At 42.8% G+C, this 27,564-nt stretch overlaps 1 protein-coding gene across 5 annotated transcripts in view; it reads right to left on the bottom strand.

The window, feature by feature from the left end:
• CCAR1 (cell division cycle and apoptosis regulator 1) overlaps positions 1-15,124 on the bottom strand; it is a 41,976-nt gene extending 26,852 nt beyond the window's left edge. The window contains exons 1-5 of one of the 5 annotated variants that reach the window (XM_073353489.1): positions 15,002-15,124; positions 13,328-13,446; positions 1,892-2,064; positions 1,162-1,206; positions 106-138 (exon numbers count right to left, since the gene is read on the bottom strand). In XM_073353489.1, coding sequence (XP_073209590.1) covers positions 106-138; positions 1,162-1,206; positions 1,892-2,064; positions 13,328-13,400 — 324 coding nt within the window. In that variant the 5' untranslated portion in view covers positions 13,401-13,446; positions 15,002-15,124. Of the gene's footprint in view, positions 1-105; positions 139-1,161; positions 1,207-1,891; positions 2,065-13,327; positions 13,447-14,572; positions 14,669-15,001 lie in introns of those variants that run through there. The other 4 variants (XM_073353491.1, XM_073353490.1, XM_073353492.1 and 1 more) reach the window with 4 other exon arrangements.
• Between the last annotated feature and the right edge of the window lie 12,440 nt (positions 15,125-27,564).

The following is a 27,564-nucleotide window of genomic DNA, read 5'->3' as shown; positions in this document are numbered from 1 at the left end:
TCTTTAAAAAACTGTTAAAATAAAAATAATGGCCAAGATCAGAGATTTACATTGCCCTATTACCTATGTCTGGAAATGAAGACCAAACAATACAGCCAAACTAACCTGGGTTAAAAGGGTCTGCTGAGGTTGCTGCAACTTAAATAAAAAAAATTATAAATTAATTTTATATACTTAAGGAAACTGTACAGTTTTACCTCCTCTTTACAACTAAGGAAAAATAGTTTTTGCTTTGTTGACCTAGTTATCTGAGTGGAAACAGTTAATGCATTGGAATTCAGTCATTTCTGTAGTCATAGTCTGCATTTCTATGCAACTGTGTCCATTTGTACATTTCATTAAGACCACAATTTCCAAACTTACTCAGTAATAGACACTTCAGTTTTCTTGTTCCACCATCATAAATCACTAACATTTACGACATGTGAGGGAGTGTCTCAAGAGAGAGTTTTACAGTCCTAACCCTTCCCAACTGCTCATTTACCAATCCATGTATTCTCTCACAATACTGTAATTTCAGGTATGACAACAATGTATGCAACAGGGAACCTCTTTAAACAAAATCATTCCAGCAGTTGAACTACACGGTATATTTAGAGCATGGTATTTATCATGAACCATATGTAGTAGAACCTCACAGTTATGAACACCTCTGATTGCGTACTTCCAGTTTCAAATGAAGTGTGGGGTTGACTGGTCAGTTTGTAACTTTGGTGTTCATAACTTTGAGGTTCTACTGTACATACATGGCACAGTATTCCAAATTCCCCATGCAGCACAAAAGGTAGACTCCTACTTTAGGAATTTCTTTCTGTGGATGTGAACTTAGACTCAAATTCTCTTTTATAATTAAAAAACAAACTATGCCATACCCTCGCTAGAACACGCGTCTATATAGCTCAAATTTGCATATAACGTGGTCGTGGCCATGAATCCCAAATTTAATTACTTTAATTGGAATTCATTTTAATGCAGCTCCCACGTTAACTCAGTACCATGCATGGATCCCAAATCCTGCGTTCTAGTGAGGGTCCGGTGTATTTACATTGTTTGCTTAAAGAAAATATTCAGTCAGCAGAAGTTTCTGAAGACTAATCCTGCAAAGACATGCACACTACCGTAGAAGTTATTTGTGATGTACACAATAAGAATTAGACAAACCTGTTGTTGTACACTGTAGAGCGTCTGCTGAGGTTGTGAATATTGCTGAAAAACATACAAAAGCAAGCCAGCTGATAAACAGAAACTGCAAGCCGGCTGCTAAATCCCTTAGGAAACAAATACAAAATCTAACATTTATAAATTGCTTTAAATCTGTTTTAGAGGACACACTGTCAAATTCAGTAACTTCTAATACAAAACTTGACCAATACAGTCCACATATATTACTCTTATAACAAAGATCTTTAGAATTAAAAATTCATCCTGGATCACCTTAGAGTTCCACATGATCAAACATCATCCATTAATCCTGCCACTCAAAATAATTAAATATGTAGGTCACAAAACATGAAATTATGTCAAATATTGCTAAACTATGCATTGTGGCTCAGTGAAGGATTTGGAACTTTCAATGTGGAGCTTATTGTCAGCAAAACTCATTTCACTAAGAATCTCAATCTAAACTCACCACTACCCCAGATATGAGATTCAACAAAAACAGTGCCTATCTTCATGGACTGATAAGTCTACTCATGGCTCTAGGAGTACTGTCCCTTTTTAATTTTTTTTTTTTTAAATAATCGATCTGGTTTGTACAGGGAAGGCAAACAAATTTTATTCTACCTGGTCCTCAAGTTAGGCTACTTTAGGCTTGAAGAGCCAACGGTTTTCTACATTACAAAGTTTGTGTAGTCAGCAGAAACCACTCCTAAAACACAGTTTTCTTTACCTGTTGTAATGCAGCAGCTGCAGCTGCAGCTTGCTGCTGCAAAGCAGCTGTTTGAGTTAGCTGATAGTTCGTTGGAGTTTGTGTAGTGAGGCCTGCTGCCGCCAATGCTGTTTGCTGGGTATATATTGTAGGAGAGGCTCCAAGCAATGATGGCTGCTGAACACCAAGAGCAGCTGAAAACAGAATGAACAGTTATGCATTAAAACACTCATCAGGGCAAGAAAAGGGTCCTTACTATCAGTGCTAGTGCTTTCTTCCCCCGGCCAACTCCTAACTCTCTCAAGGGGCAGGGACACTCCTGAATCTTGACTCCCAGCTGCCATTTCCTTCCTTCTCTACCTTAGATAGCAACAAATAATTAAAAAGCAAGCATTTAAAAATCACTCTTTGCCTCATATTAAGTTAGAATCCATAATAAATAGAACCCACACCCATAATACTCCAGCCACCAAATTTCTATTCTAGCAACAAAAGAAGTTGCTGGAATTCATGCCTCTGTAACAAGCTCTTCTGCAGTAAGGGGGTTGGCTGCACTAGCAGCTGCAATTCTGCTACATGGCAACGCCTTAATAGTCACGGTAGTGCATCAAGGGCTAGTTGTGGATTTTTGCTGCTCGATTGGCAAAAAGGTGGACAGCTTCAGCCTTGCAAGCTCTGCCCTGGCACCCCGAAGTGAAAAATGTTATTTTCTGATGGTCGTTACACAGCACTGACAGCCACCACAATTCTGCCAGACTGACAAACAGTGCTGTTCCAGATACATTTTTCTAGGTGAAATCAAGAACATGGTACCACACAGAGCATGCACATATACTCTCATGACTTAGCGCCGATTTAGGACAAAAGTGCCCGTGACATAAAGATGATGATGAAAGACGTCATGTTTTAGTAATGAGAGCATGAACAGAGATGTCATTACCAGCACAATGCATCATTTAAAATATTTACTTATAATTCAGCCCCCTCTATATCAAATGAGCCATTTGGATTATTCCTATTTGCTTGCCACCCACTATTTATAAATACAATCCCAAGAAAAAGGAGCAGTTTAAAATACTCCGTAACAGTGTGACATACTAGCATCATACTGGTTATCCTGCTAACTTCTCTTCTTAAGTCTTTTATAAGTACCACAACAAAGAGGAGGAGGTAAGGAGCTTGATTATTTGCTAGTTTTTTTTAATAACTTGTGTAATTTTAATTTTGTCACATTAATACCTTAACTTCCTTGTTTCAGTGGATTTTTGCTACTTTTTATAGCTGGATTAATATTTCATTCTGTTCTGAGTTTTGCTACATGCACCAGAGACAGGAGAAGTCCAGAACCAGAGGGAAGACATCCTAATGGACTCCTCCATACAGCTCTGTGAGTTTTCCTAACCACCTTCCCTCCCTACAATCTTAATGCAATAAGACCCCCAACAAATATATCTGTCCATTAGTGAGAGATGAGAGAAGTAACCTGGGAGCACCACCAGGTAATGGTTAGAGAGCTAAGATTTACTTCGGGATAAAGCGGTGAGAGACATTTATTCTTCGTCTATTTTCACTAGTGTCCCCCTTTCTCTGTTTCCTCTAAGACCTTAGCATTGTGGTATGTATGCCTCATGCAGCTCCTGGACTGCTTTGATAACTGCTTTGACAGCTCCTGGACTGCTTTGATAAAGAGTATAGATACATCAACCAACCACTTTCCTGGGCTACTCTCAGTACCATTGATGACAGAATCAGTCATCTGAATTGTTACTGAAGAGAGCACAAGAGCATCGTGGAATTCTGCTAGGATAGCCAAATGAAATGATACTGTCAGCTACATTGGCTAAACTTTCATTCTACACTAGTACTGAAATGGTCAAACTGTACTGGTCAGAGTTGAAGCAGTTGTAAACCTTGCTGTAGCTAGTGCACTTACAATGGTACTCAGAATGTGTTCAAGCACTTTCATGTGTAGACACAAAGTTTCATGAGCATGAACTGACACCATAAATGCCAATACTTTTTAATGTAAGCCAATCCTAAGAAAATCTAACTAGAAAGTTTGTGAAACTCACAGGATTTTAGTAATTTCTATTATACAAATTTGAGGGGCAAAACCTGAAATTGTACCATTGTAATTTTATTAAAAGAGTTGCATCTTTGTTGATTTTAGTTAAATTTTGTTAGGCATTTTGCCACAACACCACATATGCTGGTAAAAGCAGAACAGAAGAAATGAAACTGAAAGAACTACCTCTGTAGATAACACTGTTTCAAGTAGGAAAAATACTTCACGGGTTCCAAAACTACTTTTCTAATCTAAATTACTGATGGCAAATTACAGCTCACTAATCAAATACAGAAAGAGGAGGCTAAGTTTTCAGAGTGGAATTAATGGGATCTGAAGTAAACCATATCCACCTTTGAGCTTGTCTTCTAGGCTTGTTATGACAGTGAAGATATGATATGATGGGAAAAATATACAGCAAAAGTAAAAAGGAATCCTCAGAGCTACAAAATATCATCTAAAGATTGCAGAGGTAAGCAGACCAGGCCAGAATCCATTTAACTTTTCATAAATTGAATACAGTCTTAGAATTTTTACTTAAATTAACAGAATTGTATATTTAAACAAAAGACATCATCCTCATTTCATTAAGCAAGTAATGAAGTAATAATTCTAAACTTGTAATATTACAATAATTTCCTTATTAATAAACTAAGTCTTTGCTACAAGATGAAACAGCAGAAGTTGACTGAGAAAGGAGAGGTAAGGAGAGGTACCACTGTCTTCTGTGGATCTATATTTGCAGGATGCCTATGCAAGCTTGAGTGTCAAAGTAGAAGCCTCTAAAAACAGCTGTGTGTTAGGACTATACAAACATGCCCTCTTCATGGGACCAAAACTTTGATCCTAGGATTACTTAAGGAGCCCCAGCACCGCCCAGTTCCTTTCCACAAAGAGGAAAAGTGCACATCTAGATAAGAAATCATGTCAACTAACTACATTTACTATTAAGTAGCTTCTCTTTCTCCTTCAAAAATCTCACATACAGAGTCCCACTTATTGGACATTACATAACCATAAAAACCCATGGAATAATGATGGTCTTGTGTCTAAGGCACTGGATTGGTATTCAAGAGATCCAGATTCAATTTCTAACTGTCAAAAAATTCCTCTGTGACTTGGCTAAGTCATTTAATTTGTGTCTAATCACCCCACCCCTCTGAAGTGAAAATACTATTACCCTCTTTCAAGGGTTTCTGTTGAGATTTATAAATCTCAAAGATGAAGAAATTTCTCATGCATAAAGACTGCTGCCTTAGATTTACTGGAGTTTGAGCTTAGATACTTAGTTACTGGGACATCTGTACCCTTATAGTAGGTTTGTATGTAAAGTGTTCTTGAGTTAGACAACATCTGAGTAAATAAAGACCGTCTTCTGTGGAATTCTCTCCGTGTGCTACGAATAGTGTGGGAGGTCTACCTAAAGGAAACCAAGAATATATTTAAAACGTAGGCTGCATAACCATCTACCACCACAGGTAATTCTTGGGGATTTGAGGGGAAAAACAAGGTTTCGTTTAGGTTTAAAAAACAAATAAAAAAAGACCAGATTTTTTAAAGTCAGAAATTCAGGATGGTGAGAAGACATTCTTATTTATCTGGAACAACATATAAAGACCTTGGATTTCATCCATTCTCCCTGTCAGTAACAAATCAGTCCTTCTACATATATCAAGAAAAACTTCAAATGGCTCAAACAGTGATCCCATTAAGGACTGCGACCACCAAATCTAAAGAGCAGGAAGGTAGACTTCTTAGTATTGTTGAAAGAAACTCCTAAGGTAACTAAAACTAAAGAAGAATCTCTATTTCATATGACTGTGCATTTGACAGTACTTTTTTTGTACTGTCAGTTTCAGTTTCCCCTGAGAAGTCTAAGTTATTCTTCTTTATGTGGTTCTCTTTCACAGGACCAGGAAAGAGAAAAAAAGTTTAATGAAAATGTGTGTTCAGAACCACAAAATATGGGAGAGACACCAACTTCCAACAGTTTTTATTTATTACAGTTAATACTGTTGTCATTTCAAGTATCAGAAAGTTTAGGATGTTTTTATAGAAGAGTAATGACAATAAGGAGACCTTTAAAAAAATCTTTTCAATATGATGTGAAAACATGAAAGATACTGAATCAGAGACAGGGCTTCTATGTTAACTTTTCTGTCTGAGTATGCTGATTGTGAAAAAAAAATAAAATAAGCTGAATTGGGACATTAACCGAGTACTACCCGAGCCGAGCCCACAATGAAATGTTTCCCACTTCAGGGCACAAGTCTTCACATAAGGTTTATTGGATCACCACCATAATTTTTACTTCATATTCAAAAGGTAGCCAGTGAAGTGAACAAAGTACAGTGATAATGTACTCTCATCAACCTCTTAGTAAGCAGATAGGTCACTGATTTCTGCACCAGAAGTCATCTCCCCAATGTTGGTGCTCTCTTACCAAGTTATCTTGCATTACAATAAATCAAACCTCAAAGTCACAGACATGGAAGGTTAAGGACTGCATCAGATAGGATACGGCACAGCAAAAGTAGCTTTTTTATAGTTGTCACTATATGAGATTCCGGATTGTATAAGGCATCAACAAGGTATAGAACACTGCAATTGAATTTGACAATCTGGGGCAGATGTCCTCCACAGACTCATGTTAGTGTGGCAGCATATTCTTCCAAGATTTTGCCTGTCCCTTCCAAAGTGATCTGAGTCATGCCAAGGTTTAACTTCATCCAACTACTCTTTATCCATGTATTGATCTTGGCTGTGCAGGCCTTGAGATAAGTGAACGATGGTATTTGTATGACCTGTAATGGAAATATCCACATATTGCTGGTATCTGACTCAGTCATCTTATGATTATTCCCAGTAATCTATACTGCAAAACAATAGCGTCTCAAGTATTTAGACTACTGTATGCTTTAATGGAAGTGATAAGACTGCCCTCTTCAAATAAAGTCTTAGCAATTTCTGTTAATAGGAGGTCCTAGATGCTCATTACATGTTCCAATTTCGCTCAGACACTGAGTAATGCAATCAACCATATTGTCAGCAGGGATGGAGTCCTCAAGCTGTGTCTAATCACCATATTGCAGACATTGCAACTTATGTCTCCTCCCAACATCACATGCACATTAAGCAAGAGGAGATGACGAGATGGGACCCCACAGAACCACACAAGAGCACCACTAGAGAGGGAGAGTGCTACTCGAGAGGAAAAGTGACAGTCCATCATCAAGAGTACCCTCAGATGTGCTGACAATCACTACCAATAATGTACTCAGTTCTCCTCCATAGGCCGTCAACAGCCACAAAGGACATGGGTCTTGAACACAAGTTGATGGATGAACTACTCCCAAAACCTTCCAGAGAGTGACACTGATTGAAACTCAAGCAGAAAAGACATGCCATTTGTCCTTTCCTTCACATACTCTTCCCCAAGCAAGGAAGACAATCTTAACCAAATCAGCAATGGAATTGGCAAATTAAGAAAGTTACTTAAGTCCTATTCTTTTAAGATTTCTGGATTGAATTTAGAATGAAAGGAGAGTCATATAGGTGCTCCTGACTCTAAAATACATGCAAAAGCATCTTTCAAAGAATCTGAACCACTATGTCCTCTTGATCAAAACAGAAAGGAATATGAATTCTCTTTTAGAGGCAAAGCGATCTAAAGGAAGTGTTCCCCACTTTTGAAATATGCAGGCTAACACTGAAGACGTGAGAGACCAGTTATACTGAGCAATGTACACTCTGGAATGAGGCTGTCCACTGTGCTAGTGCTCCTCCCCAGAAGATTATAAAATCATAACGTAGGGCTGCAAGGGACTTTGAGAAGTCATTCAAGACCATTCCCCTGCACTAAGACAAGAACTAGTAAATCTAGACCAGTCCTGACAAATGTATGCGCAGCCGGTTTTCAAAAGCCTCTAATAGAACCTCTCTTGGAATTCCTTACAGCTAACAAATTGCTCTTGCCACAGATTAAGCCCATTACTTCTTGTCCCTACCTCCAGTGGACACAGAGAACTGATCGGTGTCCTCTTTATAATAGTCCTTAGCATGTGTGAAGACTTATCAGGTCCCCCCACATATTCTTTTCTCAAGACTAAACATGTCCATTTTTTTAAATCTTTCCTCCTAGTTCAGGTTTTTTAAACCTTTTGTTTTTGTTGTTCTCCTCTGGATGCTATCCACTTTGTCTCCATCTTTCCTAAAGTGTGGAGCCCAGAAACGGATACAATACTCCAAATGAGGCCTCACCAGTGCCCAGTGGAATGGGACAATTATCTCCTGGGTCCTACATAGAATCATAGAATATCAGGGTTGGAAGGGACCTCAGGAGGCCATCTAGTCCAACCCCCTGCTCAAAGCAGGACCGATCCCCAATTAAATCATCCCAGCCAGGGCTTTGTCAAGCCTGACCTTAAAAACTTCTAAGGAAGGGGATTCCACCACCTCCCTAGGTAACGCATTCCAGTGCTTCACCACCCTTCTAGTGAAAAAGATTTTCCTAATATCCAACCTAAATCTCCCCCACTGCAACTTGAGACCATTACTCCTTGTTCTGTCATCTGCTACCACTGAGAATAGTCTAGATCCATCCTCTTTGGAACCCCCTTTCAGGTAGTTGAAAGCAGCTATGAAATCCCCCCTCATTCTTCTCTTCCGTAGACTAAACATCCCCAGTTCCCTCAGCCTCTCCTCATAAGTCATGTGTTCCAGTCCCCTAATCACTTTTGTTGCCCTCCGCTGGACTCTTTCCAATTTTTCCACATCCTTCCAATAGTGTGGGGCTCAAAACTGGACACAGTACTCCAGATGAGGCCTCACCAGTGTCGAATAGAGGGGAACGATCACGTCCCTCGATCTGCTGGCTATGCCCCTACTTATACATCCCAAAATGCCATTGGCCTTCTTGGCAACAAGGACACACTGTTGACTCCTATCCAGCTTCTCGTCCACTGTCACCCCTAGGTCCTTCTCTGCAGAACTGCTGCCGAGCCATTCGGTCCCGAGTCTGTAGCAGTGCATTGGATTCTTCCGTCCTAAGTGTAGGACTCTGCACTTGTCCTTGTTGAACCTCATCAGATTTCTTTTGGCCGAATCCTCCAATTTTTCTAGGTCCCTCTGTATCCTATCCCTACCCTCCAGCGTATCTACCACTCCTCCCAGTTTAGACTCTTCCCCCTCATGTTATTCTCCCAGGGGATCCTACCCATCAGTTCCCTGAGGGAGTCAAAGTCTGCTTTTCTGAAGTCCATACAATACTCCTTTTAATATACCTCGGAATATTAGTCAGCAATGTAATGTAGTTGCAGAAAAGGCTCATTCAATTTGTGATCCATCAACCCCAGATCTTTTTCAGCAGTTATTCCTCATTTTGTAGTTGTGCATTTGATTTTTCCTTCCTAAGTGAAGTACTTTGCATTTGTCTTTATTGAATTTCATCTTGTTGATTTCAGACCAATCCTCTAATTAGTCACAGTCATTTTGCATTCTAATCCTGTCCTCCAAAGTGCCTGCAAAAAAACTATTCCCAGTTGGTAGAAAAGCCCAAGGTTCAAGATGAGATAGAGTGTATCACTGCCAAAGTTGGGTTGTCCACGTGCCACAAGATTCATTTTCCCATTGCCAATTAATATAGCACAGGAGTTCTCAAACTGGGGGTCATAAGGTGATATAGGGGTTGTCCCCCATTAAATTACCCCCATTTTTAATTTAGAAGGGGGGGTCACGCTCAGAGGCTTGCTGTGTGAAAGGGGTCACGAATACAAACGGTTTGAAAACCAATGATATAGCACATAGCCATGGTGTAAGATTTACAGAGACCTTCCTTTAATTAGAAAAAGAAAAGCTTTCAAGCCAAAATCAGATTGTTTTAGATTCAAAGAAGTTTATAAAAAATCTGGCTTCACTGGTTATCCACAAATCTTGGTTCCGAAGATGGTCACTACTAAGGTTTGCAGCCAAAACCTAACCAGTGTCACAATCACTGCTGATGGAAAAGGAGGAAACCCTTGCAGGCATTTATGGGACATGTCCAGCACTATTACCAGGATCTGCAAATATGCTTGCATCTATGAAACTCATTCTCAAGATTTTCTGTAGTGCTCATCACCATAATATCTACCCTAAACCATTGCAGAAAGGCTTTATTCCAAGTCTTGCAACCATTAGATGCAGGAAGCTGTGAAACCAAGTATCTTTACTGTGTTGCAAGCTGCAATCTTGACATAGAAGGTTATAAGCAACTTTTCTTCAATAACTTCACCAAACTTTAATAGTTTCAGTTGAAAATTTACGTGACAGAGAATGAAGATGGGGGAAATACCTTATTTTGACCACATTAAAAAGTCCTTGGGACCTTCTCTTCAAAATACTAGCACTTCCATGCTTTGGAGCAGGCACTTGAAATTTGAGAGGTGGAAGCTTTTGAGTCTGGAATGTGCCTTTTGCCCTTCCCATGAAAATCCACCCAAATTAGGCCAGGTTATAAGCCTTTGAAACATGTTCAGTTCAAGGCTTGCTAGAATTTAACAGCTAAACTCTGGAGAGTCCATCCCCACTGAGCATGTTCAAGTCTCTCACCTCTCCTACTGTTGACCAGTTGGCTCTTGTACCAACTCCAGAGTGAATGAGCATGGTCCCTCACCTCTCAGCTCCTTCAGCTCTGTGCATGCACCAACCCCACAGAGCAACTGAATGTGTGCCAGGCCAAGTAGGCTATGGCAGCTCAGTACTTCCCTGCAATGGAGGCTCCGAACCAGGGCAGGACCAAGCACTTTAACAATGCAGGAAGTCTCTCTCCTGTGTGCTCTCAATGGCTCCCTCTGCTGGCAGTCAGAGTGTGGAGGAGGAAGCCATCTGAATCAAATGCAAAGGGGAAAGGAATACATAGGGACAAGAAGTCTGGTGAGATTAGGACTGGGGGACAGAAGGAAACTGACTAAATTGGAAAGGAAGGAAGAGAAATAAGATTAATTGATCAAGGAGACTAGGAGCTGCTTGAGGGAAATGGGAAGGAAGGAAACTGGGAGCCAATAGGCTTTGAAGGGCAGGGGAGGAAGAAACAGACCTGATGAGGAGCTAGAGGGGAGACTACCACTAGTTTGGGAATGAGACGAAGACAAGGAGACAGGGAGCAGAGCTGGGAGAGTCTGACTGGAGGGGGAGAGAGCTTGGACAAGGAAATGAGAGGAGGAACTGCAACTGGCTAAGTAATGAAACTAGGATGGGGATGAGAAGCCTAAAGAGTGGTGATTGGGATGAGGTAGGCAAGGAAAATGGGATTGGAACAAGGAACCTGGTGTGGGGAAGAGAAAGGACCAGGACAAGTTTGAGGGGACAGGGCAAAGGGGGTTAAACTTCAAGAGTGGGGAACAAGCAGAAAAGTCTGTGCTCCTCAGAACACATTCCCCTATAGAGCCTGGGATGGAACCAAAGATTTCTGATTCTCAACATTCCTCCTGCTGTCAGCAAATACTTTGCCAATGGGTTTCATCCCCCTCTACTGTTGCATGTTATCTTCTATCAGTTACTCCATTAGGTCAAATGGCATTGGTTTGTGCAATTGAATTTAACATTCCAACTGTGATAATCCACGTGGGTGTCAATATACTGCCATGCGATGGAATTTGTTTTTTCAGTTTGCTTTTTTAATAAGCCAGGAAATTACATTCAAAAAAATATACTAAGAACATTATTAAGGTTGCAAAGTCAAGCACTCAAAAGTTAGGAAATACCCCCAGTAAAGGTTGTTTATGTAACCTTCATTTGGCCCCCTAGTGACTATGCACTGGGGGAATGAGTCTTCACTTACATGATCACATACTATATTATTCCACAGAACCCCTGCCTCATCCAGTGCATGGGATGGCCCTGCTCTGAGGCTGAATTAGGACTGTTTAGTGAAGGAGATTTGTCTGCAGAATTCCTGCCTCATTTGTTACAGAAGTTGGAAGATGTGTAACAAGTGACACAGATGACGGCAAAAGAAAAAGATCTCATGGTTAAGACAGTTAAATACTGCCTTGGAGAACTGGATTCTAACCCTGCCTCTGCCACCAAGTTCCTGTGTGATGCTAAGCAAGTCTCTTAAACCAAAGTTTTCGGAGATGGTCACTAACTGTGTGTTCCTTATTTTTTTGTGGATGCCCAGCTTGAGACCCTGGAACCTCATTTTTGTAAAAGTGCTGAGCACTCTCAGCTGCAGCTGAAGTCAATGGGAGCTGTGCTTGAATATACAGTCACCTATAATGCTAAGTACCTTATGAAATCAAGTCCTAAGCATCTCAAATTGAAAACATAAATTAGTGCATACTTTTGATCTTACTCTGTGCCTCAGTTTCTCATCTGTAAAATGGGGATGAAAATACCCTCATTTCACAGAGCATTTGGGAGACAAGTTAATTTGTGTTTATGAAACACTCTGATATTATACTGATGAGTTTCACAGAAAAGCCCATGACAAAATTAATAAGTCCGTGTTTAGAGAAGTGTTTGAATAGTGTGCTGTAAATAAGGCCTAAACTAAAGCCACACACTGAACAATGGGAAAACAAAATATTGCTTATTTGCTCATTAACTGAGCATCATCCATCCTGCACACTGAATGAGGCACAAGCCCTGTGGAATGAAATAGTATGTGACTGTGTAATTAAAGCCTGTATCATAATACATATGCACAATGGGACCAAATTAAAGTTGCACAAGTAACCTTAATTCCAGCATTTTTTTAACTTTCAAGTGCTTGACTTTGCAGTCTTAATACTGAAATAACCCACAATGTTTAGTTCTGGAGTGCCTCTTTCGGGTCCTAGCAAGCCCACAGTAACAGAAGTACCAGAACACTTGATTTCTTTGACTGCTATATAGCAACCTTCAGATTCAAGTTGCTGCTTGGGAACCTTTATACTCCTTTACATCTAGAAGAGTCCTGCCCTAAAAGACAGCTGGTTGACATAGCTTCAAACAGGTTAGCCTGCAATTTGGCCACGATGATTGAAAAATACTCTTTTGAACATCAAAACGGGACTTGTGGTGCAGGGATCTTTGACAGAAGCCTCCAGTTTGCACAGAGACTGCAAGCACATCCCACAAATAGGAATCTATACAAGCGATTCTCAAAGAAGTAGTACTTACTATAATATACAAATACATTCAGTAATAAGCAAAAAGCAAACACCCATTGTGTAGATCTAAGTTGTTCACTAAGATACCTAATTGATCACTATTATTATGTCATTCAAATATAAGAGTCAACCTTTAAAGGTTAACTGACTTATTTGGAAAATATCCTGTTAGCACTATATCATTCTTAACTCTGCACAACTGTAGAATCTGCAATTCAATGAGATGTCAGCGTTCAAACATTAAATGATGGACAAACTGACCTGGTTGAGATACTGCAGTGGCTGTAAACTGAGTAGCCCATGGAGGATTCTTCTGTCCTCCAAACTGAGCCATGATGGAAGGCAAAATCCTCAGTGTTTTAATCTTCTATAACTGTGATCTATTAAAATGAATAAGTAGCTACTGTTATAAATATGTCAGCTAATATTAATAGTATTTTAAAACATGTTCCACAAATTTAACTATTCCATTCCTAGGTCAAAGATTCCTTTTTATACACGAGTCTGGTGTTCAACATGCAAGGCTTTTGAGCTCTGTCAAATCTATGTGCAGTCTAACAAATTATGGAATGAGATCTTAGTCTCACTGAGACGTTGAAGAACCCTTCATCTTGACAACAAAACTAAAACTATTTAAATGTACAGGAAAAGCTGAAAACTGAATTAAACTAAGATTTCTAATGACGTCTGGGGGGGACTTCACAGAAGAATAAAACAATTTTTAAATAAGCAAAAATTATTTTTGTGCTCAAAGTCACACACTCCCCAAACACGGTTAGTAGGAACATGCAATATATAAACTTTGGGCATAACTCACTTTTGCTTTGTAGTACAATTGCAAAAGTAACATCCAGAGAGCATTCCTTTAAATAGGAAGTTAAAATAGAAGTGAACAGACAGCAATTCTGCTTTTAACTAGAGTTAGGAGTGCAAGTTAAAGCCAGATTGAACTCATGCTGCTAACTTGAGTTGCTGTACTTTCCTTCACTGCTATTTTAACCAGAGTTAAGAACACACTTTTGGGGGGGGGGGGGCGGGCAGCATAGACACCGTAAGTAAGTAAAAAGTGGTAAATCCAGTCAAACAGTTCTTGTGGCTTAGTGAGAAAGCTTTAAAAGCCCCCGGGTCAGTTACAGTCACTACAGAAACTATCTGTCGCTCCTCACCTATACCTAGACTTTTTCAATTCAGATTATTTGTTAACTTGAATAGTCATGTGCAAAATGACTAAAGCTTTAATACTTTTATTTAATTATGTATTTAATTATGTAGACAGTCCCACTGATCTCACAGGAATGACTCACATACGTATGTACCGGGTTGGGACATAAATTGGTCTACCAAACATTACTATTCATTGCCATTTGTATTACAGTTAGCACCGTGGGGCCCCCGGCATAGAGCAGAACCCTACCGCGGTGGGCCCTGCACAAACCCCGCCCCAAGAGCCACCCCGCAAAGTCCCGGTAATGCCTAAGGAGGAAGGGAGCACTCCCCGCAACTCACAGTAACTACAACGCGCGAAGCCCCGAAGCCTGGGCCTGCAGCCTGAACAGCCACAGACCGTGAACACGGCAGGCGCTGCTCGGAGGGAGTCTCTGCGCGCCCTTGTGAGGCGGCGGGGGCGGGGACAAGTCCGAGTGAGGGAGTCTCGGTGCGGGAAGCGGAGGGCAGGTGGCCGTAAGGAAGCTTCCCTCTGCACCGAGCGAGGCCAAAGGCCTCCGAGTGATGGAATCTGCTCAGAAACGGCCCAGGCGAAGCAAGCAGCTCCTCCCCGCCAACAATGCGGGGCCTGAACGCTGGAGCGGGGCCTACGCCTCAGGGATCCCGTCTTGCCTAGACAGGCCTGCTCCAGGGGCAGCCCGGAGACCCCCACACCACCCGATCGTTCCCTTCGGAGCCTCTCGTCCGAACTCCGCGTGCACCCCCCCGTACCTGAGCCAGGCTAGGCTAGGCCTCACTGGAGCCATTTCAAACTCATCCAGCCCACACACACATACGCTGCCGCGGCTCCCCACTACGCATGCCTCCCAGGCCGGAGCGGAAAAGGCCCACGGCGCCCACTGCTGACGTTTACTTAAAACGTGCGTCCCCCCGCACGTGCTCCGCAAGCGTCGCCGCCGCTACAGCAAGGAAGACGTCGCTACTACGCACGCGCCAAGAGGCGGGCTCTGACCGTGGAGGTCGCGGAGAGAGAGCGTAGGCCGTTGCTCTGGGTGAGGCACTTCGCCGCCATGTTGCTTCGGGGCATATGGCTCAAAGGCCGACGCCACCGCCATCTTGTTGTCGGGCAGAAGCGTAAGTTGTATCCCGCCTGACTGGCTAGTTGGGCCAAGCGAAGCGAATCCGGCCCATTTCTCTCTCACGTGGACCCCACAGGTTTCTCCCTGGCTGTGCTGAATTTATGACAGCTCCCCCCGCCCCAACACTCCAAAGGCTACATGACTCTTTCCTGGTTATATACATGACTCATTACAGAACCTCAGTGTAACTATTCTTTACTAATGATGTACATTATATCAACGTAATAGTGATGAGGCATCACATCTGTGTGGAACTTTGGTACTGAGATAAGGAATATTTGAGAGAAATATGCTTCATGAGCATTCAAGGCACTAAATACTGCAGAGCTAACCGTGCAGACGGGCTGATCAAGTTGCAGTTGTGCACGGGGACTCCACACGAAGTACACACACACTTCACAGCAGTTGTTGCTGCATCAGCACACAGGCCTATTTGGGATGGAGGAAGAACAGAAACATGAGTGGCGCTATGAGTATGTGCAACTGCTGGACAGTATGGTCCACACAAATTATACAAAAAGAAAAGGAGTACTTGTGGCACCTTAGAGACTAACCAATTTATTTGAGCATGAGCTTTCGTGAGCTACAGCTCACTTCATCGGATGAAGCTCACGAAAGCTCATGCTCAAATAAATTGGTTAGTCTCTAAGGTGCCACAAGTACTCCTTTTCTTTTTGCGAATGCAGACTAACACGGCTGTTACTCTGAAACAAATTATACAGACATCTTAGCCTATGGGAGGGGGTGTGTGCTAAGGTTTGACTTACATGGAGATTTCTTGCAAAAAGCTACTTGAATTGGGCTTTTGACGGAAGACAAGCTTTGCTTTGGGCTGAAAAGCATCATAACAATGTAAGACACTGCTGATCTCATTAAGAGGCCAAAAAGACATGGATGTTACAAAAACAAAATGTTACTCTTAAAGACTTTGCTGATTATTTATTTTTAAATTGGAGATGGAGCAAAATCCACTTAAAAGGCACAGCATCAACCAGAATTTTTCCCTGAGGGTATATTTTGGCTTCATCCCAAAGAGACACATTCCACATTCACAAGTGGCACAAACTGCTTTATGTTCTGGCAGAGTACCTAGAATCAAGCAACAGTCCACAAAGTACTCTAGATAAATATAGAGTTCAAATAAATAAATCATCTCATTAAGGTTCAAAGAGAGGCAAAGTTATCATACTTAGAACTTTATTTGTATTGCATTTTAGCTACTGAATAAGTTTGATGATTTAGAATGATCTTTACATTGTTAAGCATAGTTCTATACATTTAAATTTTTTATTCATCCTATAATGCTACTCACAATCTAATCCTTAGGTAGTCTTGTTGAAGTCATCTACCTTGCATGAGGAACTACTCAGCCCAAGTAAAGACTGCAGAGCTTGGCCCCAATATAGTTGGTACAGTTCAAGAGATCAAGCAATGTTTACAAGCAATACTCCCTACCATGCTTCTCAGTTATGGAGCATTTCAATGTATTTATGAAGCATTATAATAACAGGTCCAAACATTTCAGCTGAAAACTAGCCGTGCCATGGGGTATGTGATTAGAGCTGTTTGCACTCACAGAGTTCCCTTATTGCATTTTCTAGGCTAATAGTTTTCAGTGTGCCAAATTAGCATCTGTGGAAGGAATGCCTCTTGTTTGTCACTGTGAGGAGCAGTATCAGATCAGTACAGTGCGGGGCTGGTAACCAGAGGGGCAAAGACAGAGAGCTAAGTCTGGGGACTGATGGTGACCTGGCAAAGAATGTACAATAATTAATAAAATAAAATATAATTGTAAGAATACACAGAAAAGTGGCTGGAGTTAGAGAACAAAATATTGTGGGTTGGTGGAACAGGATGAGGATCCAGAAGAAATACAAAAGTGGGCTCTGAGCATATTAGCAATAGTTATAGTCATACTCTACCCGAGACAGCAGGAAATCAAGATTGTAATTCCCCTTAAACCTCTAAATCAGTGGCTCTCAACCCTTCCAGACTACTGTACCCCTCTCAGGAGTCTGATTTGTCTTGCATACCCCCAAGTTTCACCTCACTTAAAAACTACTTGCTTACAAAATCAAACATAAAAATACAAAAGTGTCACAACACACTATTACTGAAAAAATTACTTTCTCATTTTTACCATATAATTATAAAATAAAATCTACTGGAGTATTAATATTGAACTTACATTTCAGTGTAAGTATATAGAGCAATATAAACTAGTCATTGTATGAAATTTTAGTTTGTATTGACTTTTCTAGTGCTTTTTATGTAAAACTAGGCAAAACTAGGCAAATATCGAGATGAGTTGATTTACCCCCAGGGGTACACACGCTCCTGGTTAAGAACCATTGCTCTAAATGATCTCCCCATAAGAGGGGGTCAATTTAATAACTCATAAAAAGGCCCTTTGGCCAACAGACCAGAGAACAATGATTTTACTAGATATATAACTAATTTCCAGAACTATGGTAAGAACATAAGAACGGCCATACTGGGTCAGACCAAAGGTCCATCTAGCCCAATATCCTGTCTTCTGGCAGTGGCCAACGCCAGCTGCCCCAGAGGGAATCATCAAGTGATCCATCCCGTCACCCATTTCCAGATTCTGGCAAACAGAGGCTAGGGACACCATGCCTACCCATCCTGGCTAATAGCCATTGATGGACCTATCCTCCATGAATTTATCTAGTTCTTTTTTGAAATTAAAAAAAAATATATAAATTAGCCTCCCCCTTCATTCGCAAGTTTTTGGCATCGCCCTTTACATGTATGGTGTGGGCAAGACTCATACTGAGTTATTTGGTCTCTGAATCCTCCTGTTTCCAAGTTAAAGCTGGTTGTTGTGACTTTAGTGCTAACAAATAGAAGAAATGGCATGGAAAAAGCACTGGGAAAATGTGGTTAAATAAATATTGTATGCATTGTGGTAGAATCAGATGGATAACAAGGATTTATGGGAAGAGAATGAACAAAGGAAAGAAACTGATCATCAGGAAATACAGCTTATTAGTTAAATTTATTAGTGGAGTGCCACTGGCTTTCTTTGTCTTTGCCCTATGGTAGGAGTGGGCAAATTTTTTGGCCCGAGGGCCACATCTGGATGGAGAAATTGTATGCAGGGCCATGAATGTAGGGCTGGGGCAGGGGGTTGGGGTGCAGGAGGGAGTGTAGGGTGCGGGAGGGGATGTGGTGTGCAGGAAGGGGCTCAGGGCAAGGGGTTGGGGTGCGGGGTGCAGGGTGCAGCAGGGGGCTCAGAGCAGGGGGTTGGGATGCAGGAGGGTTGCGGGGTGCGGCAGGGGGCTCAGGGCAGGGGGTTGGGATGCGATGGGGGCTCAAGGCAGGGGGTAAGGGGGCTCAGGGCAGGGGGTTTGGGTATGGGGTGCAGGAGGGGTTCAGGGTGTGGGCTCTGCCCCGGCGCCACTTACCTTGAGCAGCTCCAGGGTGGCAGCGGTTCGCAGCAGAGCTAAGGCAGGCTCCCTGTCTGTCCTGGCCCCACGTCGCTCCTGGAAGTGGCCAACATGTCCGGCAGTGGCTCCTGGGGTTGGGGGGGGCCGGCGGCTTCACCATGTGCTGCCCTCACCTGTGGGTACCACCCCCAAAGCTCCCATTGGCCACGGTTCCCTGTTCCTGGCCAAATGGGAGCTGCAGGGGGCAGTGTCTGCAGGCAAGGGCAGCGCACGGAGCCCTTTCCCCCACCCAGGGGCCGCAGGACATGGTGCCAGCCGCTTGTGGGAGCAGTGTGGGCCGGGACAGGCAGGAAGCCTGCCCTACCCCTCTGTGTCACGGGGCTGGCAATCCTGCGGGCCAGACTAAAAGCCCTGATTGGGCTGGATCTGCGCCACAGGCCATAGTTTGCCCTCCCCTGCCCTATGGTGCACCTTAGAAACTTCCAACAGGTTTATTTTTCAGGACATTTAAATGCTGATATGGAAGAGCTAAAAGTTTAAAACCAAGTTTTGTCATGGCTTGCACGGCAGTGTCGCTAAAAGCTGTGTAGTGTAGATATAGCCTCAGTACTTCTACCACCCCCCTCCACTCCAATTTTATCATCTGCAACCCTAGGCACCCTGTGTTCAGACCTAAATACTACTGCAATTATATTTGTACACAATATGCCTTGTGAGATATCATCTGAAAACTAATAACTCACTCATCAATAATATCACTGTGAAATGTGTGGGAGAATGCTGTGTGTGGAATCATGGATACTCACTGATATTATGCTTTACAGTCTGTGACTGAAAAGTGTTTAAACTAGGCACATCAGGTGAGTTAATAACAGGTTTTCTAAAGACAAAGGAAAGAGGCCAAATGAGGTGTGGCCTAATTCAATGGGCTATTAATCTGTAGCTGAAGTTGCATGAAGATAACATTTACATTGTAAAATTGGAGCAGGAAGCATCACATGGGAACACAGCAGAGGACATTTTATTCAAGATGGAGTTGGCCCCCCCAAAGAAGACAGGTGACCGAACTCCAATGGTGTAATGTGACCCTTGAAACAAAGGCAGATTTTGAGATATAAGGATGCACAAAAAGACTTTGGATTATCCTTCATCTAAAGAGACAAGGAAAACCAGCACCTTGGACTCTATATGGAGCCTGGTTAAGTAAGCCAGCTATTGCTGGGAAAGGAAGATTTGTGAGGAAACAACTTTGAATAAAAACCTTAGCTTTTAAAGTTATGTCTTAGCCATTAGAAACCATATTTTTAACTTTTTTAAAAACTATTTCTATATTTATTCCTTTTGTTTTGTATAATTTAACCTATGTCCTTTTGTTAATAAACAGGTTTTATTTTTATTATAAACCAATTCTGTGCTGTGTTTGAAGGGAAGGATGTGTTTACCCAATTAATAAGCTATAATGTACTGATTCTTTAAAAGAGCAGCAAAATGAATATCTTCTGTGAATGCCCAGTGATAGAGGCTATGCATTGCAGAGAAACATCTCTGAGGAGCTCAAGGGCTGGAGTTCACTGATTGTTACCTGATAGGCCAAGTTTGGGCCAGGATCGCCTTGAGGAGTTTGCTGCTAAGGAATACAGACTCGTGTAGCAGGAAGCTACACACAGTATAATCTCCAACAAAGCTCACTCATACTGAGACAGAGAGGTAACAGTGGCTTAGAGCTCTGGGTGTTTTCAGCAGCATGTTACACTGTCCCAATACAAACTGGAGCTAGATAGAAAGGGGGTGGGGTTGAGGTGGATGGGGGTTACATCCTGAAAGCAGAAGGGAATATATTGGCCGTTTGAGGAAAAGTGAGGAAAAGTTAGTCACAGCAGACCTTTCTTCTTTGGAAGATTATGAAATTTTTATTGTCTGTGTTCCTGGTATCTGGTCTCTCCCCACACTGAGCTATGTTGCACAAGCTAGGAGAAATGGGGGTGGGAGAAGGATGCAGTTTGGCATTTGGAGAAACACAGAGTAGTGTCCTTTTGCTGTGAAAAGGCATCGGCTCTGTGGTGCACATCTGAAATCTGGCAAAATAAAGTTGTGATGTGTCTTTCTGTCCTTCTCCATTTCACCGCAGGCACAGGGACAGGATTTTCTAGTGATGCTGCAGTGTATGGCGGGCTTTCTTCGTTTGCATCTCCCTTTTCATGGAAACTCCATATGCTATCTGAGAATATAGGCAATTCCCAGTCAAATTGCTTCCCAGTCGTGTAAGCATATTTCAGCAACCATCTCTGACCCAATGGAATACAATTGTATCTAATGTTAAAAAAGCAACTATAGACCTGATACTACAGCTTATTCACCAAAACGTATTTTTATACTGGTCCCCACAGAGGCTAATAGTAATGGGCCTCATAAATGCTGATCGCTCCTGGAAATGCAATTCCCTTGGTATATTCCTACCTTAGCTCATATGTTTTGGGAGTGCCCCCATATCAAGAATTTCAGGTCTGAGGTGGGTCAGAGGACCAATTTGACTGGGTACTAAGCTGGAGTACTAAGCTGACGCCTTCCCCCTTAAATTTAATTCTTGGATATGCACCTGATAGGTGGAGATTATGTGGTAACAAAGCAGCATAGTTCCAACATACAGTTGTGGTAGCTAAAAAAAAATCAGTCCTGCAAAAATGGAAAAGTTAATCCTCACCAAATATTGATGCCTGGCTCGGTGAAATGGCTAATCTCACAGCTAACAAACGACTGGCACTCCACAGAAATGACTTTTTAGAGGTCTATGCTTAACATAGAGCCTACAGATAGATATGTTGCTTCCCCTCCCCTCTCTTTATCCTAACCCTCTTTATTTACTTTGTGTATTATGGGGAATCTTATATTTTGGCATATTTGTTGTATTTGGAAAAATAAATAAAAATTATAATTTTTTTTTTTTTTTAAAAACCTCACAGGGTTGGTGTCAGGGACCGGCCCAGTTAGGAACAGCACAGCAGCTGGCCTGCTCCCTGACTAGCTGCACTGCTAGGCAACCAGTGAACCCAGCTGCATTGCCTTAGTACTCTTGGATTGGCCTCAGCCCCCGATTAGCAGCACTGCTTACAAGCTTGACCCGCAGAGCAGTTCAGCGGCTACTCAATGTGTACCATGGCTACAGCTGTGCTTGCGCTTGGTACAGCCCTTGTTCCATTCCTGCTCCAAGTCCCTTTTCCTGCTCTAGTCTCCTCTTCTCTCGCTTCAGACTTCTATCTTCAGCCCCTTGCTCTACCTCTGGATTAAGACTCCAGTTGACCCTCCAGTTCTGGTATCTAGCTTGTCTGTCTGTCTTATGCTGATCCCTGGCTGTCTTTGGCTTACAACTCTGATTTATCCTCTCTGGCTCTGGCATTTGGCTTCTGCCTTTCCAGTACTGACCTTCAGCTTGTTTCCTGGACTCTGCCCACTCTGGATACAACTCTTATTGATAGGCTAAATTCTTGCCTTCACCACTAGGCCTGACCACCCATGGCATGGTTAGCAACATTTGGTAATTAAATAAATCTTTAATATCTTCAAAATGTGCCTTAGATGTTGTGACATATCAGGGCACAATTCAGATCAATGAGTAGCTGTGTCACCCCTGCCCTGCAACCTGGGATGCCCTTTACAAAGCCTTGCTACTATAGCTGTCAGCCTGAAAGTCACTCCCAGCTACGACTTTGTGTGGTACAGTCAGCAAGCCACACCTTGGTGGTTACTAGCTTTAAAGATTACTACAGGGTAACTCCAACACACTCCCAGTCCCTAATTTTCCTCCAGAAATTTGTCCTGTACTGCCCTGCCCTCTCCTGGACAGTATAAATATATCAAGTCTGTTATTCCTTTAAACTAATATGCTCACAACTTGTTACCCCAAAGGGGTTTACCCAGACACTTCATCTTAAACACACTGGATTAGATAAAACAGTAAAACAAGTTGATTAACTATAAAGAGAGATTTTAAGTGAGTACAAGTAATGAGGCCTAGAATTCAGAAATGGTTACAAGAAAAATAAAGATAAATCACTTACTAGTGCCTAATTTAACTTTAATTGATTGAAGCAAAACTTCTCACCACATGCTACCAGCAAGATTACTGACCAAACTCTTTCAGGTCAAGACCTCTCCCCCAGGGTCGAATAGCTGCCTCCTCTGTCTTTTAAAGTGCAGAGAAGGTAATGGGCAGGCAGGGAGAGAGGGGTTCCTTGGGGTGTCTGTCCTTTTTTTTATAGTTTCAGTTCTCCTCTTGAAAAGCATTTCTAGCTGAAAACTAAGAGACAAGGAGCCTATGGGGAAGGAAACTCCATGGTGTTTCTTTGCTAAAATGTAGATTTTTGACCCTGCCTGCTTTCCTGCCAAAGAATGGCCACTTAGCAGGTAATGGTCCATCAGCCTTGTTTACACCTGACTGAGGCATCAACTTGCCCTTTGTGGCTGAGGAACTGGTTTGGCCACTCCCCAGACTTACCTGGAAAATATATATACTTTTAGTCATGATGTCAGCTTATGTTTTATAACTTCGTATAATGCTGCCAAATGCATTTTGCCATGATATTATTATTCCTGGGGGAATTGTGTGCCAAAAAATTAAAAACTCTGCACACAATATTTTCAAAATCTGCAAAATTCTGCATATTTTATTTGTCAAAATAACACAATATAGTCACACCAGTTTCAATTATTTTTGGTCATTTATTTCAAAATACCTGTCAGCAAGTATGTCTGTAACAATACAGACAACAAAAAAGATTCAGGAAATGTTTTTTGACAAATAGATTCCTTACTAGGCATATTAATACCGAATTCTGAGTAAAAATTCATTTAAACTACAATACAGAACTGTATTTCCTGAAGCAGTGCAAAGGCTAGGGGGAGTCAGGGATAACGGAGGAGCTTAGAGAGAGGGAAGTAAATTGCTGGGAAAAAGCCTGGGTGTGAACTTGGAGGGTTGCTGGCTATGGGTGGGAAAAATATGGAACTGGTTTCTTTGGGGGGCAGGGAGGGATTGTTAGGGAGCTATCCCCCATGGAGACCCTGGCTGACCCCTAGCCTCTCCCATTCAATCAGGCACATCTTCCCTGGTCCCCATGTGTTCTTGCACCCCCTGTCCACGTGTCCCTCCACGCCCACTCCTCCCATCTCCATGTGGCCCTGCATCCCCCGCCCCATGGCTCTGTATCCCATCCCTATGTGTCTCTGTGCCCTGACCCAGACACTCCCCTGTCCCTGTGTAGCTCTGCACTCTCTGCCCCATCACCATGTGGCCCTGTACCTCCACTCCCACTCAACTGCTGACCTAGTCTGTCCTCCCACACTAGCCCTTATGAGTCCCATCTGACCCCTCCAGCATCCCATGTTGTCTGTCTCCCTATAACCCTGTCTCCTGACCTAGCCTGACAGGCGCTGTGAAAAAGGCAGGCTCTTCCTCTTCCCGAGATGGGTGGGAGCTGCTGCTGTGTTCTATTGCTACAGTACTCTCTGGTGGGCAAAAGGCAGAACTGCAGCCACTTTTCAGCAGAAGTTTTTTCTGCGCAAAAAAAACCCAAAAAACCGTGCACGGCTCATTAATTATGTACACGCAGTAATGCAGAATTCCCCCACGAGTAATATTATTGATCAGAAATTTATGAGTGTTAAAAAGGTACCTCAGAAGGCAGACTTTGTACAAACATTATTATAGTAGTGTATAGAGTGTGAACATGGGTATATTCTGTCACAGATGTCCAGATAAATCTTATGGGCCTTTATACTTTATAAACACATAAGACATTTGCATTTATCTCCCCCTAGATATCTCCCAGGAAAACCACTTAATACTTTTTGTTCCTAAAGTCCATTCTTGTCTGGCACAATATAGTCCTTTGAACCTCCTGGTCTCAAACCTCCCCCTCGAGAGGTTACATACAATCCTGGACCACAATAATACATAAACAATTCACTTAATATAACAGACCCCTCCCCCCCCAAAGACACTTAAACTTAATTAAATAAGATCTCCCAAGGATATTGCAGGAAATGGCTGTATCTGTTACAACTGTCGTGAGGGTCTTACAGTCTAAGTGGACCTCCGGGATTTCAGCTGCAAATAAAACAACAGCTGACAGTGCCTTTTGACATAAGTTGTACCATACACTACTGAACCATGAGGGCCTGTTTTCCAGGCAGTGGGCAACACAAGGAACCAGTGAAATGGATTATCCTTCTTTTTAAACTGACAACAAGGGCAGGTTTTTAATAAGGACAAGATATGAAGCATGAGTATATGTGCCAAGGGCAAGTGTAAGTGGGGGAATAGTCCCGCTATTGTGGGGAACTTTCCTGGCTTCTGCACTACCCTGGTGAAGTGGGCTAGCGAAAGGATCTGAGTCCTCGCTCCCATTTCCTTTACCCAGTGGCCTCCCTACCCTTGAGGACTCCCCTTCCACTCTCCTGTCTGGCAGAGTCCTCGTAACCCCAACAAGGCTGGGCCCAGGATTCCTGGGGGGCTCGACCCCCAACCCTGCTGCGGTCACCTAGGACAGGGGCTAGGGTGTCCCCACTCCAGGGTACTCTCTCTGCACTGGGCACTTCTCTGACCCACTGACCATTACATACAATTTAAAGCAAATGTAAGTTATTTAATCAACAATTAATTTTAAAAAGAGTAAGGAAAAATGGGAAAAGTTAAAGGAAACACATCAACCCGCTCTATGGCAGGGAACATCACAAACAGCATCTCTGGAACATCAGGGCAGTTCACAGTCTGTTCCTTGTAAGTCCCAGGCCTTCTTCTCAGGCCCTGGCTGTGATGCAGGGATGCTGTGGGTTGGACACTTGCTCTGGTGGTGACCAGACGCTCTCAGGCTCTAAGTGGTAGGACCCTTCTTCCCAGTGTGGCCCCTGCCCTGTCAGGGTTACGATCCAAGCCTGAGCATCTTGGCTGAGGCGTCTCCCTGTGCTGGGCCCGCTGCCTAGGGTCCCCCTTGCTCTCCCCAGCTGCTCACCGCACCAAGCTCCGGACTGCTCCAGCCCCAGCTCCACCAATCTGCCTCAGCACTGCTGCTGCTGCTCTGCCTCCAGCTCCCTGGACTGCTTCATTGGCCTCTCTGCCTCTGGTTGCTATAGCTCTGCTCCCAGGACAAGTCTGCTCTGTAGGCTGCTTCTGTGACACTGCTCCCAGCACTGACCTGCTTCCTGGGCTGCTTTTCTGGACCCTTTGGCTCTGGTTGCTGCAGCTTTCCTCCCAGGGCAAGTCTGCTTTCTCTGGGCTATGCCTCGAGCTTTGGGGTTGCAGCTCTGCTCCCAGGACAGGCAGGGTCTGCTCTCTTTGGGCTGCTTTTCTGGTCCCTCTGGATCTGGCACAACTCTGCTCCCCAGCTTAGCTTGGGCCCCTGCTTTCTCCTTAGCTCAGCCCCACTCTGTCCAACCCAGGCAATTCCAGCTCACATGGAGGATGGGACCTGCCTGGCCTCCTGACTCCCTGATTAGCCTGCCCACCCTATCATTCAGGCTGACCTGGAGCATTGGCCTCTCCCCATTGTTCCTAGGGACTATCAGTCTCAGGGTCCTGGTTTCCCATAGACTTTCCCCTTTTGGTACTGGGAGTTAGCCAACCGAAACAGCCCCACTGAATGTTAGTAAGGGGGCAACAGTCCCCTTACAGAAGCATGCCTAATTCCTATTCAAGTACAAACTGTTTTGCAGTTACTTTTCAGAAAAGCAGCTCCCATAGCAGAGATTGTAGAACTCAACTGTATGGGAGCTATAATATGGCAGAACACTTCTGCCATGACTAGTGTATAGTGGTCACCTTGGAAAAAGTCCACGTTTACCTAATTATCTTGGTGTGGTAATGGAGATCTAGAATAAGAATATTCCAAGGTACCTCAGCTACAGCTCTCCCAGCAATGAAACCCTGTGCATATAAGAGATGGATTGAGGAGGCTTAGTTTTTGTTGAGCAAAACCCAAACCAGATGTAATTTTCAGACAGACAATCAACATTTTTGGACAAAATGGGGGGAAATGTCCCTGTTCTAGTGGACGTAATTTGGCAATCTATAAAATGCATTGCCAAAACACTGAAATCAATGGTTTCACATTAACAGGTCAGGCTGTGGCCATGAAGAGTAACAATGATCAGTATGTGCTTTAATTTAATTTCCTTCCATGATGTAAAACACATTTTTCAAACCACTGTAGCCTGATTCTTTAATGGTTAATGATTGTTTTGGTTACCAACTAGTACCAATTTAATGAGTAGGGTTCTAATCCAAGAATCAGGCACAACAGAATTTAAACAAACGCTTTCAATAACCTCTTGGGAATCCCAGAGTGTATGGCAAAGCAAAGCTTTAGCCACTTCTATTAACACAATCAGTAAAGACAAGAAAGCTCCAAATGACATAAACAAACATTCCTTGCACATGCTCATATACTCACACCTTTCCTTAGGGATCTGGAGGTAAGAGACAAAGGACCAGCTCTGTCCCTGGCATGCAAATGAGTCCGATAGGTCAGTGGTAGATAACCACAATGAAGAACTGAAGGGTTAGTGGGTTGCCTGGTATTGTTATGTACCAACTCTCCTCTTAAGCAAGCTATTCCCACTTTCCCAAAATCTAGTCTAACTGTCAGGCCATTTTATCTGTGCTAAGAGTTTTAGGCCTGCTTCGCTTATGCTAATCTGCTTAAGCCAGTGTCTTACAGGATACAGGCCTGTAGGTTGCTTGGGTTACTGCTAAGTAAAATAAAAGGCTAAGCTAGCTCTACTGGCTATACCA

This window comes from Lepidochelys kempii, chromosome 7 (assembly GCF_965140265.1).
Source record: "Lepidochelys kempii isolate rLepKem1 chromosome 7, rLepKem1.hap2, whole genome shotgun sequence".
Classification (NCBI taxonomy): Eukaryota; Metazoa; Chordata; order Testudines; family Cheloniidae; genus Lepidochelys; species Lepidochelys kempii.
The sequence above is the reverse complement of the archived record's forward strand: the minus strand, read 5'-3'. Positions and strand labels throughout refer to the sequence as shown.